Below are 17,647 nucleotides of genomic sequence, written 5' to 3'. Positions count from 1 at the left end.
GACCCCGCATGAAACGAGTCACCAGAGGATGAAGAGAGAGAGAGCGACCCTCAAGATGCCGATGGAAAGCAGCAATAGCACTAAGATGCACCCGAATGGAAGTCGTCTTCAGCCCAGACTTGGACAAATGCAACAAATATTCCAGAACCGAAGACACCGGAACCGAACTCGGATCCAGATGGTGCGAGGAACACCAGGATGAAAATCTGGTCCACTTCTGGGAATAACAAAGCCAAGTCGAGACCTTGCGCGAGGCTTCCAAAACCTCCCTGACAGACTGAGAAACAGAAACCAAAGTCAAGGGGAAAGGAACCAAGCCGTCAGATGTAAGGACTGAAGATTGGGATGCAACAGCGAACCCCGACTCTGAGATAGCAGAGAGGGAAAAACAGACAGAAGCAGAGGCTCCCTGACACTGAGTTGAAGGAGCAGGGAGAACCAGTGTTGACGAGGCCAACGAGGCGCAATGAGAATCATAGTGGCTCTGGACGATTTGAGATGAACCCACGTCCTCAAGATCAGAGGGAAAGGAGGAAACGCATAAAGGAACCTCCCTCCCCAGTCGAGAAGAAAGGCATCGGCCTCGAGACGGTCCGGGGAGTACATCCGAGAACAGTAGAGGGGCAGTTTGTGAGTCTCCGGGGAGGCAAACAGATCCACCTGAGGAGTCCCCCAGCGGTCGAAGACCTCGTGCAGAACTCAGGAGTTCAGCGACCACTCGTGCGGCTGGAGAAGACGACCGAGTTTGTCGGCCAGACAATTCTTCTCTCCCTGAATGTAAACCGCCCGAAGGAAGATGTTCTGGGAGACCGCCCATTCCCAAAGGCGCACGGCTTCCCGGCACAGGGACCAAGAGCCCGTCCCCCCTTGCTTGTTCACATAGTACATTGCCACCTGGTTGTCCGTCCGCACGAGGACTACCTGATCATGCAGCAGGTGGCAGAACGCTCGAGCTGCCAGAAAAATGGCACGAAGCTCCAACACATTGATGTGACAAAGACGGTCCTCAGCTGACTATAGACCTTGAGTCCGCAGACCGTCGAGATGAGCCCCCCACGCGTACTCCGAAGAGTCCGTGGTCAGGACCTTGCGATGCGGAGGGACGAGAAAGAGCAAACCCCCGGAAAGATTGGAAGAGTTGGTCCACCAACGGAGCGAGCGTCTCAAGGAAGGAGTCGCTGCTACAGCGGGTCCCGATCCTGACGCCACTGGGAGGCCAAGGTCCACTGAGGAAGCCTCAGGTGCAAGCGGGCGAATGGCGTGACATGCACCGTCGACGCCATATGGCCGAGTAGAACCATAAGACGCTGTGCCGACACCGAAGTCTGCAGCAAAATCTGGGAACTCAGGCGAAGCAGGGCCTCCAACCGCGGAGGCGGGAGGAACGCCCGTAGGCAAACCGTGTCCAGCACGGCCCCGATAAACTGAAGGGATTGAGCCGGGCACAACTGAGACTTGGGAAAGTTCACTTCGAACCCCAGACATTGAAGGAAGATGATAGTCTGTCGGGTCGCTGAGATAACCCCCTCCCTGGAAGGGGCCTTGATCAGCCAATCGTCCAGGTAGGGAAAGACCTGCAGACCCTGAGATCGCAGGGCCGCCGCGACAACCACCATACACATCGTGAAGACTCGAGGGGACGAAGCCAGCCCAAAGGGGAGGACCCGATACTGAAGGTGCAACTCTCCCACCTGGAATCGAAGAAACTTGCGGAAGGCGGGATGCACCGGAACATGGGTATAAGCCTCCTTCAGGTCCAGGGAGCACATCCAGTCCCCTGCTTCCAACAGAGGGTACAGAACCGGAAGCGACAACATACGGAACTTCTCGCGGACCAGGAACTTGTTGAGCTTCCGGAGGTCCAAAATGGGGCGCAAGTCCCCAGTCTTCTTTGGGACCAAAAAATAACGGGAGTAAACCCCCCGTCCCCGTTGTGTGGGGGGCACCGGCTCCACCGTCCAAAGTCTCAACAAGGCCCTGGCTTCCGAGAGGAGAAGAGGAAGCTGGTTTCGATTGGAAGGAGCCACGTCTGGCGGGCTGTCCGCCGGCGGCATCAAGAAGTTGAGAGAGTAACCCTCCGAGATGACACGGAGCACCCAAGCGTCTGAAGTTATCCGAGCCCATGTTGCATTAAAGGCCCGTAATCAGCCCCCGATGGGAAGCGGGTTCGGCGTCAGTGCGGAGGGGGCCTGCCCCCATCCGCGCAGCACGTCAAAAAGACGGCGGGGGTTTAGACGCCCCTTGCGCCTGAGGCTTCTGGTGGGACGCTCTGCTCTGCTGAGTGGAACGCCGAGGCGGAGGACTGGAAAATGCCGGCGTAGTCTTCTGCGGGTAGCGCCGTGGTGGCGGTCTGAACGGCTTCGGAGTCACCACCCGGGGTTTGGGACGGACCAAGGAGGCGATGGAGCGCTCATGTTCCGACAGGTGTTTGGTCGCCGCCTCAAGTGATTCATCAAACAATTCAGAGCCGAAACATGGCAAATTGGCCAGGCGCTCCTGCAAATTCGGGTCCATATCAACCGTGCGGAGCCACGCGAGACGGCGCATGGCCACCGCAAATGCAGAGACCGGGGAGGACAACTCAAAGGCGTCGTAAATAGCATGGAAAAGGTACAGACGCAGTTGAGACAAGGAGTCCATAAACTTGTCAAAGTCCCTCTTATGGGAATCCGGCATGACCCCGTGATAACGGGGCATCGCCTTCACCATATGCCGCAAAGAGGACGAGAAGGTGAAGGCATAATTAAGGACCCTGTTTGCCATCATTGAATTGTGGTAGAGGCGACGACCAAACTTGTCCAGTGTCCGCCCCTCCCGCCCAGGCGGGACCGCAGCAGAGACCCGAGAAGGCTGCGACTTTTTCAACGCCGACTCCACCAGCAAAGATTGGTGGGACAACTGCGTCTTCTCGAACCCCTTACAGGGGACCGTACGATACTTCGACTCCATTTTTGAAGGAACCGCCGTGACAGTCAGAGGGGAGTCCAAGTTCCGCAGGAACGTCTGGTGAAGCACCTTGTTCAAAGGCAGACGCGGAGACTCCCGCGGAGGAGATGGCAGATCTTGCTCCTCCAAAAATTCTTTGGTATATTGAGATCCCGACAAAAGATCGAGATCCAATGCCCTCCCCATGTCCAGAACAAATCTTGAAAAGGACGAGGGCCTCGAAGGCGGGGAAGGAGAACGAGAGGCCCGCGCCGCCAAAAAGGATGGGGAAGCCTCACGGGAATACCGGAGTCGACAAGTGCCAGACTCCAAGCCCCAGGAAGCCACACCAAACGACTTCGGTGGGGTCGGAGACCTCCGATGCCCCGAGGACCCCCTCTGGGAAGTCCCCGGGGTACGAGGCACCGAGGCAAGCTCCCTCCCCCTTGGCGAGGGGTCCCTCGATAACCCACCCTCAGAGGAACAGAAAAGCCTCGGATTATCGAGGCGGAGCTCCGAGACGCGCAGGGTCTCCGTCCGGGTCGGCGAGGAGCGACCGCGTCGTCGAGGAGAGCCCCAAAGGCGTTTGGGCTTTCTCGCCCGACACTTCGCCCGAGGCCGACCCGAGGGCGACGAGCCCCGGGAGGACCTCGACGAGGAAGAGGTGGATGAAATCCGACGTACCCTACGCACCTTGTCCCGAGGCCGCACACTCCGCTCAGACTGGTCTACTACCGAGGTCGAGGGCAAGGACGGGTTCGAGGCCGGGGCCGAGGCCGCCGAGGCGGAAGCCGGCTGCAGATGCGCGAGGGCGCCGGACAGCTCCGACGCAATAAGCGCTCGGAGCAAGTCCTGAAACACAGGTACGGCCAGCATGGACGGTAAGTCCGGGGCCGGCGGGTGCTCCCTCGAGGGCGACCTCGGTCTCGAGTATTCCCGCGGGGCACCCGCCTTCGAAGTTCGGGGTGGGGCCGAGGACGACCCACCCGCCCCCGTCGAGGAGCCCGAGGATGGCTTCTTCGATGACCCTGGAACAGAAGATGGAAATGAGGACTTACCCACCGTCGACTTTGGGGTCGAGGACGCAGGCTTCGACGAGGAAGGCTGTCGCGGCGAGGTTGAGGGAGTCGAGGCCAAGGTCAAGGCCGGGGCCGAAGCCGACGTCGAGGCCTTCCCCGCCGCGGGGTCCACAGCAAAGAGCTCCGCCATTCGAGCGCGACGGCGGCGGAGAGCTCTCGGCTGGAATGTAGAGCACCGAGTGCAGGAGTCAGTCGGGTGCTCGGCACCCAGGCAAAGCAAGCACCACCGGTGGGGATCGGTTAAGGAAAGCAACCGATCACACCGGGTGCATTTTTTAAAGCCCGTCAAAAGGCGGGACATGAATCAAAAAACCGGCCGGGAACGAACGAGGTCCCGCGGCCGCGGCTCCCGGGAGCCCCCGGAGCCGAACGAAAACTTTTTTTTTTTTTTTTAACGAATACGGTACACGCGAACGAAGAAAATAACAAATAAAGCACAGCGACCGAGAAAAATCAATCAGTCGCGGTGACAGAAGGCCAAAATGCACGGAGCACAAAACGAACAGGGCTTCTGGCTCCGTGGAAAAAACAGAACTGAGGACCACGAGGTGGGGATGCGCCCTCTAGTGGGCAAGAAGGCATGCACATGCGTGGTGCAGCATAGCAAACTTGAAACTTCAATCAAGTTTGCTTGAAAAGCTGTCCGCGCTGGGGCTCCGTAGATGACGTTACCCACATGTGAGAATATGCTGCCTGCTTGTCCTGGGATAAAAGAGTTTTTACCTCATGCAAAATTGTCATTTCTTTAATAAGACATTAACTATTTTTTCTGCAGCCCTCCAAGTACCCTATTTTTTCTGTGGCCCTCACAGTTAAAGTTTAACATCTTTCCTTTCTCAAAACTGACACATTTCAATCACTATATGAAAAATAAAATCATTTTCCCTACCTTTGTTGTCTGGTGACTTTATTTTTCTGTGCTATAATGTTTGCAGGACCTCCTGCATGCTTCTCCTCTGGACCTTCTTCCCTCCCCCAACCAACATCTATCTCTCCCTCCCTCCACGAGTCCAACTTTTCACTCTCTGCCCTCTCCCTCTTCCCCAGTGTAACATTTCTCCTTCTCTCCTTTCTGCCCTCCCCATCCATCTCACGTTCTCCACATCCAACATTTTCTGCCACCTGCACACTTTCTCTCTCTGTCATTGCCTCTTCCCTCAGTGACATCCAGCTTTCCCACCCCCAATCCAACATGCTGTCTCCCCATGCACCATCTCACCTTCACCTCCAGTGTGTAGCACCTTTCCTTTCCCTCCCTTTCTGCCAGGTCCAGCAACACCTCTTCTCCCTTCCTTTCACCTCCCCCCTGTCCAGCAGTACCCCTTCTCCCTTCCTTTTACCTCCCATGTCCAGCAGTACCCCTTCCCTGCTTTCCCTGACCAGCAGTACCCTTTCTCCCTTCCTTTTACATCCCGTCTGTCCATCAGTACCCCTTCTCCCTTCCCTGCTCCCCCTGTCCAGCAGTACCCCTTCTCCCCTGTCCAGCAGCACCTCTTCTCCCTTCCTTTTACCTCCCATGTCCAGCAGTACCCCTTCCCTTCTCCCCTGTCCAGCAGTACCCCTTCTCCCTTCTTTTTACCTACCCCTTGTCCAGCAGTAATCCCCTTCCCTGCTCCCCCTGTCCAGCAGTACCCCTTCTCCTTTCCTTTTACCTCCCCCTTGTCCAGCATCCCCTAACTCCAGTTTAGCTTTAGCTGCGGTTTTATCAGGCAGCCTCAGGGCTTTTGGTAGACCGGCCCACCTCTCTACATCGAAGTGGGCCGGCCTAGCAAAGGCCCCGCGGCTGCCTCATGAAACCGCGGCTAAACTAAAGCCAGCTGCTGCTACTGATCCGGGAGTGAGAAGAAGAGGAGTCCCGGCAAAAGGCAGTAAGTCAGTCGGCGTCGGCAATTGGGGCAGCAGGCAGGAAATCAGCTGATGGCGAGAAGTCTAAAGTGCATGCGGAGGCAAGGAGTTTGACGTGCGCATGCGCGCTAAGGGTTTTATTTTAGCGGATAAATAAATAAATCCTCTTGCTATGCAAATATATTTCTATTGATAATTACAGAAGCTCTTAGAAAAAAAAATTAATAAACTTGTGCCATGACACAAAACCATTCAGCCACCTCTATCAATGCCACAAAAGACAAAAAAAGAAAGTGATGGAAGTCAGCAGAAATAAATTTAACTTCAAGTTTTTAGTTGCTTTCCAGTATTTAAATAGAACTCACATTATTATTAAAATGCAGTAACATCAAATCTATTTATATTCCATGAATAAATTTCCCAATTTATTAACCTCAGTTCAATAGAACAGTTTTGAGAATATATTGAATGTGTCCGTGTGTTTCAAGAATTTTTCTGTAACAGTAACATACAGTAGTAAATTACATTACATTACATTAGTGACAGCAAATAAAGACCTGCATGGTCCATTCGTGCACATCAGCCGCTCACCTCTCAGTACATAGTGCTCCCTTGAATTTCTACTCCCCAAATGCATCACTCTGCACTTCTTTGCACTGAATTTTAGTTGCCAGATATTAGACTAGTCTTCTAACTTTTACAGCTCCTTTTTCATGTTTTCCACTCCCTCCAGAGCATCCAGGCTATAGAAATCTTGGTATCATTCGAAAAAGGCAAACCTTATCTTCTAACCCTTCGGCAATGTCGCTCACAAACATATTAAGCAGAATCAGTCCCAGCACCGATCCTTGAAGCACTCCACTACTCACTTTTCCTTCCTCCGAGTGAATTCCATAAACCCTCTGTCCGTCAATCATCCCCTTCTCCTTATCTTTGGAATGGATGGACCTAGCTCTACCATACTCTGGGGATAACTTTATAAAGCATTTTCATTTAAGTACTGGGGGGGGGGGCAAGGACAACAGACTTTTCCACTTTTCAAATTCAATGAGTGATTTATTGTGGGAAGAGGATACAGAAGAGAGCAGAGACAGTAACTTTGAAAAAGAAATGCAATGGCAGTTGAACCAGTTATCTTTATTTCCCATATAGCAGTAATCTCAAAGGCCTGCAGAAAGCAGCAGTGCTGTTAAGGATGGAGCCTGCTGTCCAAACCACTGCAAAGAATAAATTAGATCTTGTCTGCTTATTTTCTTTCCTCTAATCCCTCCAGTCCAGACACAGTGGGGCCTTTTTTCCGGATGCAGGAGGCAGGGCGACTAACTCCTTCAGTTGACTGTGAACCTGGAAATTCAATGGCAGGGCCATATCTGGCGAACGGCATTGGATTTTCAGTCTATTTTTAGCTGCACTTGTCATAGCCGGCCAAGCCAATATTCATTGGCTGACCAGCTAAGCCATAGCAGCCAAAGATAGACCTGCTATTTAGGTAGGTTTATCAGGCCACAATAAGTAAGCTAGTCAGCCAACGAATGTTGGCGCCAACTGGCTGTGTCACACAATATAGTTAGTGACCAGGATATTCAGTAGAAGATAGTCAACTATCTCCCTCTAAATAACAGCAGCTTAGCACTATTTAGCTGGCCTGGAGCTGCTCATGGCTGGTTAATAGTGCTGAACAGTGTTCCCGCTAAGCTGCGTTGACGTGCGCACGCGCACAAAATATTACCTCGCAGCGCACATGTTTCTCGTCACAGCGCACACAGTGTAGAGCACAGTTCTTCAACCGCCGGTCCGCAAACAAAATCTTGCCGGTCCGCGAAGGATTCGGTCCCCGCCGCAACGAAAGGCCGGCGTCAGCTGACTTGCAACTTCCTGTTGCAGTCGCTGTGCCGGGACTCCTGCCTTCCACCGCGTTTGCCTCCTGCCTTGTCTCCGCACCTCCAGACCAGCAGCGGCAGCTGTGTATGCTTTTAACTTCGGCACAGAGCTGCCCCTAATCAATAGTTTAGCGCGGTTTCATAAGGCAGCCTCGGGGCCTTTGCTAGGCCGGCCCACATCGCATCATCGAAGCGGGCCGGCTATCAAAGGCCCCGAGGCTGCCTCATGAAACCGCGCTAAACTATTGATTAGGGGCAGCTCTGTGCCGAAGTTAAAAGCATACACAGCTGCCGCTGCTGGTCTGGAGGTGCGGAGACAAGGCAGGAGGCAAACGCGGTGGAAGGCAGGAGTCCCGGCAGTTAAAAGCATACAGAGCTGCCGCTGCTGGTCTGAACTCTTGGGCCGCTGAAGGAGGGCAAAAAGCAGCTGTCCTGGAGGTTTCCCTTCCTCTCGCCTTTACAGGTTCCTTTTTTCCACCTTTTTTTTTTTTCCTTCAAACGGCAACGGGCCCCAGCATCGACATCAATCAAGTAAGTTCCACTGTCAATCAAGCGGTTCTGCTCGGCCAAAGCTTCCCCTGTGACATGAGCCACCCTCAGGGGAAAGAAAGTGACCCACAAAGGTGAGGGGAAGGGGGGCAGATGATGGAAGTTGGGGGGGGGGGAGAGAGAGAGAGAGAGAAGGGGCAGATGATGGAATGGAGGAGATGAGAGAGAGAGAGAAGGGGACAGATGATGGAAGTGAGAAGAAGGGAGAGAGAGCAGAAGGCAGATGGATGTCAGTTGAGAAGGGAGAGCAGATGCTGAATGGAAGTGGGGAAAGAACACATACTGGATGGAAGGAGGAGATAAATAAAGGGGGAAGAAAATAGTAAGATAATGGAGGGGTGAGGGAAAGGGGTGACAAGCTGTGTGTAGACACAGTGAAAAGAGGGAAACGGGACTAAATAGTAAGAAAGAATTTAATTTAGATGGAGGCAGAAAATAGAGAAGGAAGACCAGAGAAGAAAAGGGAAGAGAGAGCAGAGAATGATCAGATCTGAGTGGAGGAAATGAGAAGAGAGATATGCTAAAAACCACAGGGGGGAGGGAAGGATAGAGATGCCAGACCATGAGGGGAACAGAAGGAAGATGATGGATGCTAGACCAAATTGGGGGGTGGGGGGGGGCAGGAGGAGAGATGGCAGGGAAAGACAGACAGGGAATGGAAGGGGCAGATGCTGGACTGAAGAGACAGAGAAGGTTATCATGCTGCTGTACCGGGCCATGGTACGCCCTCACCTGGAGTACTGCGTCCAGCACTGGTACTTTAAGAAGGACACGGTACTACTCGAAAGGATCCAGAGAAGAGCAACTAAAATGGTTAAGGGGCTGGAGGAGTTGCCGTACAGCGAAAGATTAGAGAAACTGGGCCTCTTCTCCCTTGAGCAGAGGAGATTGAGAGGGGACATGATAGAAACATTCAAGGTACTGAAGGGAATAGACTTAGTAGCTAAGGCAGGGAGAACGAGAGGGCACTCTCTAAAGTTGAAAGGGGATAGATTCCATACAAACGTAAGGAAGTTCTGTGGTAGAAAGCAACATATTTATTTGGCTCATAACTTGCTGGCGCCCGATATTTTTAGCTCACAGTGAAAAAAGTTTGCTCACAACACCCGCCCGCTTAGAGGGAACACTGGTGCTGAATATGGGGCAGATTGGGTTTATGCTCTCCTGCTAGTAGATGGAGACTAAGAACTAGTTTGACGACATCACCCTATAAAGGATTCTGTGTGGTCCAGCTTAAACCAGTATTTCTTTAACAAAGTAAACCAAACTTGTACCCCCTTATAAAACTAAGGCAGTCTTAGACCAGGTAACCTTAGTTAGAAAGTGACTCCCCAAATAAAAATCTAACTACAAATCCCTTTCTCACCTTCTACTCACTAGTTTCTGTTGCTTTAGAGACTGTACCAAAGGTATTCTGTCTATTTATAAATTGTCTAATCTAATACTTGGTTTTATATACCGAGACTTCAATTCAGGAAAGCTCGACTCGGTTTACAATAATTTACTTAAACAAATGAGAGCTATGAAAGAAGAGATATCATAAGAACATAAGAACTGCCATCACCGGATCAGACCCTGGGTCCGACAAGTCCGGTGATCCGCTCACGCGGAGGCCCAGCCAGGTGTAACCTGGTGAAAAACTTAAGTCACCCATAACCCTCTATGCACCTTCCGAGGAGATGTGCATCTAACTTGCCCTTAAATCCTAGAACGGTGGGTTCTGCAGCAATCTCCACCGGGAGAGCGTTCCAGGTGTCCACCACTCGCTGTGTGAAGCAGAACTTCCTGGCATTTGTCCTGGGCTTGTCCCCCCCCTCAGCTTCAATCCATGACCTCTTGTCCTAGTCACATTTGACATCGTAAATAACTTTTTGTCCTGCTCTATCTTGTCGATTCCTTTTATTATTTTAAAAGTCTCAATCATATCCCCTCGCAGTCTCCTCTTCTCAAGGGAGAACAGTCCCAGTTTTCTAAGCCGTTCTTCATAGTTCAAGTTCTCCATACCTTTTACCAGCTTCGTTGCTCGCCTCTGCACCCTCTCGAGCAGTTTTATATCCTTCTTTATATAGGGAGACCAGTGTTGGACACAGTATTCCAAGTGTGGTCTGACCATTGCTCTATAAAGCGGCATTATGACACACTCCGATCTACTCGTGATTCCCTTCTTTATCATGCCCAACATTTTATTTGTTTTCTTTGCTGCCGCCGCACATTGTGCTGATGGTTTCAGGGTCCTATCTATCAGTATCACCAGGTCTTTTTCTCGTTCACTCTTACTCAGAGTTGCACCCGACATGCTGTACTCACTTTTCCACATTAAACTTCATCTGCCATGTCTCTGCCCATCTCTCTAACTGGCTCAAGTCTCTCTGTAGTTCAAAATGCTTAGTGAATAAAGTAGTTTTCAGAGACTTGCGGAAAAATGAGAGGGAACCGGAGCTTCTCAAAAGAAGTGGAAGATTATTCCAAAGTTGGGAAAACTTAAAAATCAGAGATAAGACAGGTTGTTCACCCTCTCTAAGGTTGAGAGAACGAGAGGGCACTCTCTAAAGTTAAAAGGGCATAGATTCCATACAAGCGTAAGGAAATTCTTCTTCACCCAGAGTGTGGTAGAAATCTGGAACACTCTTCCGGAAGCTGTTATAGGGGAAACACCCTCCAGGGATTCAAGACAAAGTTAGACAAGTTCCTGCTGAACCAGAACGTACGCAGGTAAGGCTAGACTCAATCAGGGCACTGGGCTTTGACTTAAGGGCTGCCACGTGAGTGGACTGCTGGGCATGATGGACCACTGGTCTGACCCAGAAGCGGCAATTCTTATGTTCTTATGTTTCATGTCCCCCCAAAACTTACCTCAGGAACAAGGGAAGTTATAAATTCTTCATGGTCTGCAGTCAGCTTCTTCACTATATGGATCAAACATTTCAATCGTGGCTACAAAGAACAAGCAATATACAAACAAGAATAAACCATTGTGAATAGACAAAGGAGAACAGAGTATCTATCAGAAATTGACCAGTCTTCTGAATTAATTCTTCTGCTGCTATTGTTAACCTTCACTCACATTCTTTTGCCCTTCCTTGCATTTTATTTCTTAGGTGTTTATAAAGCATAGAACGTGCAACTTTTACTTTAAAATTAAAATCATCTTCCCCTTCATAAAACTTATGGTGGTCCACATGTGTGTGGAAAAATTGGCACAAACTTATATATTCCCACAGAAACAGTTTCGGCAGAGCAGGTGTAGGATTGCCATTTAAGTACAAATTTTATAAAACAACAGGTCTAAACGGAAAAAATGTGGTTTACCTGTTAATTTCCTTACCTTAAGTCCTGCCAGACCATATATACAGTTTATGCCACCTTGCCAGCACATGGAGACAGAGGACAACAACTTTACAGTGACAGCACCACTGCATAAAAGAACTATACAGATGAGCCAATGACCAGAATTCTCTATCTTCAGCAAAAGGTAGACACATGCTGGACTGGTGTAGCTAGTTAAGCCTCTCCCAGGGCAGCGGTCTTAGAGCTGTCTTCACCTGGAAAAGAAGGATCCTCAGGCCTACCAGGGCACCTTTCACAGGGCCATCTCTCCTAACAGAGCATTCTCAAGTTACAGTCTTAAGGCTGGAAGACCTGCTCTGTAGCAGACTAAAATCTGGTGATCCTAAACCCTGGCCCTTGCGGCTTAGTTGAGTCAGGAGGAAGGAGGCAGTTGAAATCTGACCAGGTAATCTGAGCCTAGTCTGGACTCTGCTTGACTCCTCCCCCCATTCTTCACTAGTTCCCCAGTTCAGTTTCCTTCCCTTATTTCAGCAAGTTGTGTTCAGGGCCAGGAACCACATTGATAGAGCAGGGAGGTCAGGGGATTAGTTCTTTGGCACATAGGAGATCTGCCAGGTTTCAGCCATCCCTGCTGAGGCAGCCAACCACATAGCTTCAGCCCTCAAAGCCATTTTGGAGGCACCAACATGGACTTCCACCCAGGCTGAAAATCCAACTCTTCTGAAATGGTGTTGCCAGACACTACAATAAGATTCCAAAAGCAACTGAAATTATGACAGATGTTCAACAGATAATATAATGATCCCTATTTCAAAATTTATGCAATCAAACAAACTGTAATTGAAGTGTTAACATGGGCTCAGAGTTGTGTAATCTTTCCAAGGGCCAAAGCCCCTATAGCAAGACCCACCACCCAGTCATTGCATATGTGGTAAAAAAGTGCTAGAAAATATATTTAAATTGTGACTTCACAGTAATCAATCGAATTGTTAAAATTTTTTTATAAAACTTTTAATTAGCTTCAACTGTTGTTAAAGGTCCTGACGCAGACCATGCTTTGTTATCTTTTTCAAGGAACCCTCAGTAGAAATGAAGTCCTTGTCTCCCATTCAAAATACCCACTCGGCTCTTGGAAAGATTACACAACTCCGAGTACGTTATCATTTTGATTACAGTTAGTTTGATTGCATAAATTTTGAAATAGGGATTATAATATTATCTGTTGATAGATTAACTTTTGATCTCCACATTCAAAACAAAAATTCTTCTCTTCCCAATATTATTTTGAATTGACTGGATTTTGACAAATGTTGCCAGCTGCTAAAAAGCTCCAGCAATTCCTGGCAAGCTGTGACTGGACTCCAGTATTTTCACTAGAGCCACAGCAGCCAACACACTAATGGGGCTTTAAGAAGGGCAAGCATGGACTGCCATGCCAGCACCTTTATAGTCCAGACACATACCTAATATATTGATTCAATTACAAAATCTGGCAGTATAGTAAGTGATTAGCATACTATCTAAATACATGGATTGACTATTCCTATGTCATCCCTCAATGGATAATCCCAGACAAGATACCAAACCTACCTGGGATCTAACAATCTAAACTCCTCAATGCAAAGACCATTTAACCTGTGATTTATCTTCAAATCACTGTCAGCACTCACTGCTATATCTCCCAACTGGTATAAACACAGATCCCCCCCAAAATGCTCTTATTCAGCTTTGTTCTTACAAATACAGATGGCATGCAATATTCCAAAATGCAAGCTCCCGGACACAAAACATTCCTTAATGTCATCAATACACATTAGACCAAATCTCACATTCTGAAAATGTGAAGGAAATATCTTATAAAAGAAAAATAAAACATAAGAATTGCCATATGAGCTAGGATGACTGCTGGAACAGACTTTGAAGCTCCATCAAGCCCAGCATCCTGTTTCAAACAGTGGCCATCCCAGGTCCCAAGCACCTAGCTAGATTACAAATAGTAATAAAGATTTTATGATGCTTATCCTAGGATTAAACAGTGGATTTCCCCAGATCATCTCAATAATGACACATGGACTTCTCTTTTAGAAAATTATCCAAAACTTTTTGAAACCCTGCTAAGCTAACTGATTTCACCAAATTCTCTGGCAACAAATTCCAGAAGAAATATTTTCTCCAGTTTCTTTTAAAATTACTACTTAGTAGCTTCATCATATGTCCCCTAGTCCCAGTATTTTTAGAAAAAGTGAACAAGCGATTCACATCTACCCTTTCTACTTCACGCTGTATTTTATAGACCTCTATCATATCACCCCTGAGCCGTCTCTTCTCCAAGCTAAAGAGCCCTAGCCGCTTTAGCCTTTCCTCATTGGGAAGTGAGGAATGGGGGGAGGAGCCAAGCAGAGTCAGCTCAGGATACCTGTTCAGAGACAACCAGAGTGCTGCAAATTAAAATCTGATAAAAGTTACATGTTAATTCCATAGATCTGCATTTTCAGAAGGATTTAGAGGGGAAAATATAATTTAGTACCATTTTCAGTCATTTTGTCCTAAAAGAAGTTCCTCTGCTTACCCTTTTGGCAGGAGATGAAGCACTCTTAAGTGAGCCCAGCAATGTTGTCTTCAGCTCCTCCAGGTTCTTGCTAACAAATTCCTGGCATGGCCCTTGCTGGCCTCCACAGATCTCTTCTAGAATGCGGTACGCTTTCTTTTGCATCCCGTGTTCTTTACTCTGCCACAGAAAAGCACAGCTGAGTTAAATGGGACAGTAACAGATAGAAGCAATCTTCATCAGTCATGAGCAAAACCAGAAGAACCAGAGAAGCCTAGTAAATTGGCATGCTAAATAGAAACTGGACTCAATTTCACAAAAAATTAACTAAAAAAAATTTTTACGCCCAAAAAATTGGCAATGTATCATCCAATAGTACCGTATTTTTGCGCATATAACGCGTGTGTTATACACGATTTTACAAACCGAGTATAACCATGCGCGTTATAAGAACATAAGAAGGTGCCTCCGCTGGGACAGACCAGACGTCAGAGAAAGGGCGCCGGAAGAGGAAGCAGCGCAGACGCAGGGCTCAGAGAAGGGGCAGGACCGCCGGCAGAGGAAGCAGCAGGACAACGGTAGGCAGCTTCTCCATGATGGAGGGGGGGGTGGGGAGGCTGTGGGATGCGAGCGGTCCTTCGGGGTGGGGGTGCGGGTGGTCCTTCGGGGTGGGGGTGCGAGCGGTCCTGCGGGGGGGGGGGGGTGAATCGGACGTCGGGGGGGGCATCAGGCTTTCAGGGTGGGGACAGAACTTCAAGGGGGAGAGGAGAGTCGGGGCGGGTGAAAGGAGAGTAGGGGCGGCCAAAGGAGAGTCGGGGCGGGCGAAAGGAGAGTCGGGGCGGCATGCGCGGTATACGGGTGTGCGCGATATATAAAAATTTCTTTACATAAATTACAGTTTCCCGCGCGCTATACCCCGTGTGCGCGTTTTACACGGGTGCACGGTATATGAGTGAAAATACGGTAGTAGCCTTTTTAAATTAGTCAATGATCTTTATGATTTAGAGGCATGTTGCTGCCGAAGAATCTATTTTATCTGCTGATAGTTTGGCTGACTTTTTTTAATCACTTTTATATGGAGAGATAAATTGCTTAATAAACTGTGATAATATAATCAAACCAAAGAGCTCCCTCTTGCCCCGATCGTGTCGGGGGTGCCGCGGTTGGCTGGGGCAAGAGAGCTTGAGCTCCCTCTTGCCCCGATCATGTCGGGGAGTCGGGACCGCCAAGAGGAAGCAGCAGGACACCAGTAGGAGCTTCTACATGATGGGGGGGGTCGGGAGGCTGTGGGGGTGCAAGCGGTCCTTCAGGGTGGGGGTGCGGGTGGGAGTGCATGCGAGCGGTCCTTCGGTGTGGGGGTGCGGGTGCGTGCGAGCGGTCCTGCAGGGGGGGTGAATTGGACGTCAGGGGGGGCATCAGGCTTTCAGGGTGGGGACAGGACTTCAAAGGGGAGAGGAGAGTCGGGGCGAGCGAAAGGAGAGTCGGGGTGGCCAGAGGAGAGTCGGGGCAGGCGAAAGGAGAGTCGGGCAGCGTGCGCAGTATACGGGTGTGTGCGGTATATAAAAATTTCTGTACATAAATTTGTGTTTTTCGCGTGCTATACCCGTGTGCGCGTTTTACACGGGTGTGCGTTATCTACGTGAAAATACGGTATTCGTATTGCAAGACTTTGCTTGTTTAGAACAGTCATTACACTCTTGCAGTTTTGAAGAGAGAGAAGAACCATCGGCTGAGTTCTGATGTGTGTATATTGTATGTATGACACATGAAGGTTGCTAGTATATAAAGTCTCAAGTTACTTTTTGTTACATAGTATATAAGAAGTGACAAGACAGCAGTTAGAGAGAAATATTCTGCTAACTGCTTGCCAGCCGCAGAGTGAAATGAGAACTTCTCTCCCTGCTATTGGAAAATCAGTTTGCTGTACTTCTTTAATACTTGACAGAAGCTGCTTTAATTTTGTAATCTGCTTTAGCTATATCAATGAACATACAGCATAAATGAGAAGAACTAAACTAAACCTTAAGTTTGTATACCGCATCATCTCCATAAAGATAGAGCTTGGCATGGTTTACAGGTAATTCAATAAATGAGGGAAGGACATAATAAGAAATTAGAGGTTATAAAGGATAGCTAGCTTTACGTTTTGGAGGAAAGCCAAGTTTTCAGATGCTTTCGGAATAATTGGAATGAGCCTAGGTTCCTAGCAGGGTGGGGAGGTTATTCCAAAGCTCAGTGAATTTGAAGAAAAGGGATTTCCCTAATTTACCTGCATACATGACGCCTTTTGACGAGGGGAAAGATAGTTTGAGTTGTGGGCGTATCTGGTAGTGTCAGGTCTCGAAGAATTCCAGGATAGTGGAATTAGGGGAGGAAGAATGTCATGTAGGATCTTGAAAATTAGGCAGGTACATTTAAAGTGAATCCTAGAAATCACCGGAAGCCAGTGAAGTTTTGACAGAAGCGGGGAAACATGATCGAATTTGCTTTTTGCGAAGATCAACCCAGCCGCAGGGTTCTGGATCCGCTAAAGTCTTTGAAGATTTTTCTTGGTTATACTTAGATACAGGAACATAGCAGTGTGTCGTGTGGTTATTACTTCTATGAAGGGCTGGAGCAGCTGGCTCTTCAAGTTCCTGCACCAGCAGTAAATATATCAGATTTTTGCCCGTTCCTGCGGTTTTCCTGCGGTTGCTGCAGGTTGACCACGGGAAACGGGCATCATGTCATTCTCTATTCCACAATTCAGGCACCATTTCAGTAAAATCTTTCTTCTGTGTATGAACCAACCTTATTTGAGGATTGAGCATGGCTAAATTCACAGTAGTCAAAGCACACCCAGGTTGGAACACACCTAGTCAACTATCTATACCAGTGTTTTTCAACCTTTTTACACCTATGGACCAGCAGAAATAAAAGAATTATTCTGTGGACCGGGATTGGTCCGTGGACGGGCGGTTGAAGAACACTGGGCTAAGTCGCGGGCCAGACCCCGCCCATCTCTACCCAATCTCCACCCCAGACCCCGCCCCCCATAATAGTACTAATTGCACCTTGCATGTCCCTTGCCTCATCTGGAAACCTTCCCTCCGACGTTGCAACGTCAGAAGGCTTCCGGTTCAGGCGCAGGATGCCCGTAGGAGCCACTGCCCATGGCTTTGTGCACTGAATCAGTTAGGAAGAGGGAGCTGGCTCGAAGATAACACCGCATCGATCGCACCGTGGACCGGCGGTTGAAGAACACTGTTTTGGGCCTGATGCATGTGCTGGCCCTGTGTACCGGCAGGAAATTTCTGTGGACCGGTGGTTGAAGAACACTGATCTATACTATACAACAAACAGAAGATCTAAGAACTTTAAAGTTTGACTGTCTCTTTTCAACGAAGAGAGCAAAGTCCAACTTTGTGGAATGCCCTTCCAGCTGAATTGCATGCGATAGTTTCACGCTAACCAGTCCGTCCCTGCAAGAAGTTATCTTACAAGTCTGCCTAACTCCATTTCAAGATACTTTGTTGGATTTTATATATATATAT

General features: G+C 49.0%; 1 protein-coding gene across 1 annotated transcript in view; it reads right to left on the bottom strand.

Annotated features, from left to right (window-relative positions):
- Positions 1-17,647, bottom strand: part of RRP12 (ribosomal RNA processing 12 homolog) — a 222,333-nt gene that overhangs the window by 82,684 nt on the left and 122,002 nt on the right. Inside the window, exons 21-22 of the mRNA XM_033941439.1 lie at positions 14,136-14,294; positions 11,132-11,212 (exon numbers count right to left, since the gene is read on the bottom strand). Of these exons, the coding sequence (XP_033797330.1) occupies positions 11,132-11,212; positions 14,136-14,294 (240 nt within the window). The remainder of the gene's footprint in view (positions 1-11,131; positions 11,213-14,135; positions 14,295-17,647) is intronic.

The sequence above is a fragment of the Geotrypetes seraphini genome, chromosome 4 (genome assembly GCF_902459505.1).
Source record: "Geotrypetes seraphini chromosome 4, aGeoSer1.1, whole genome shotgun sequence".
Lineage (NCBI taxonomy): Eukaryota > Metazoa > Chordata > Amphibia > Gymnophiona > Dermophiidae > Geotrypetes > Geotrypetes seraphini.
The sequence above is the reverse complement of the archived record's forward strand: the minus strand, read 5'-3'. Positions and strand labels throughout refer to the sequence as shown.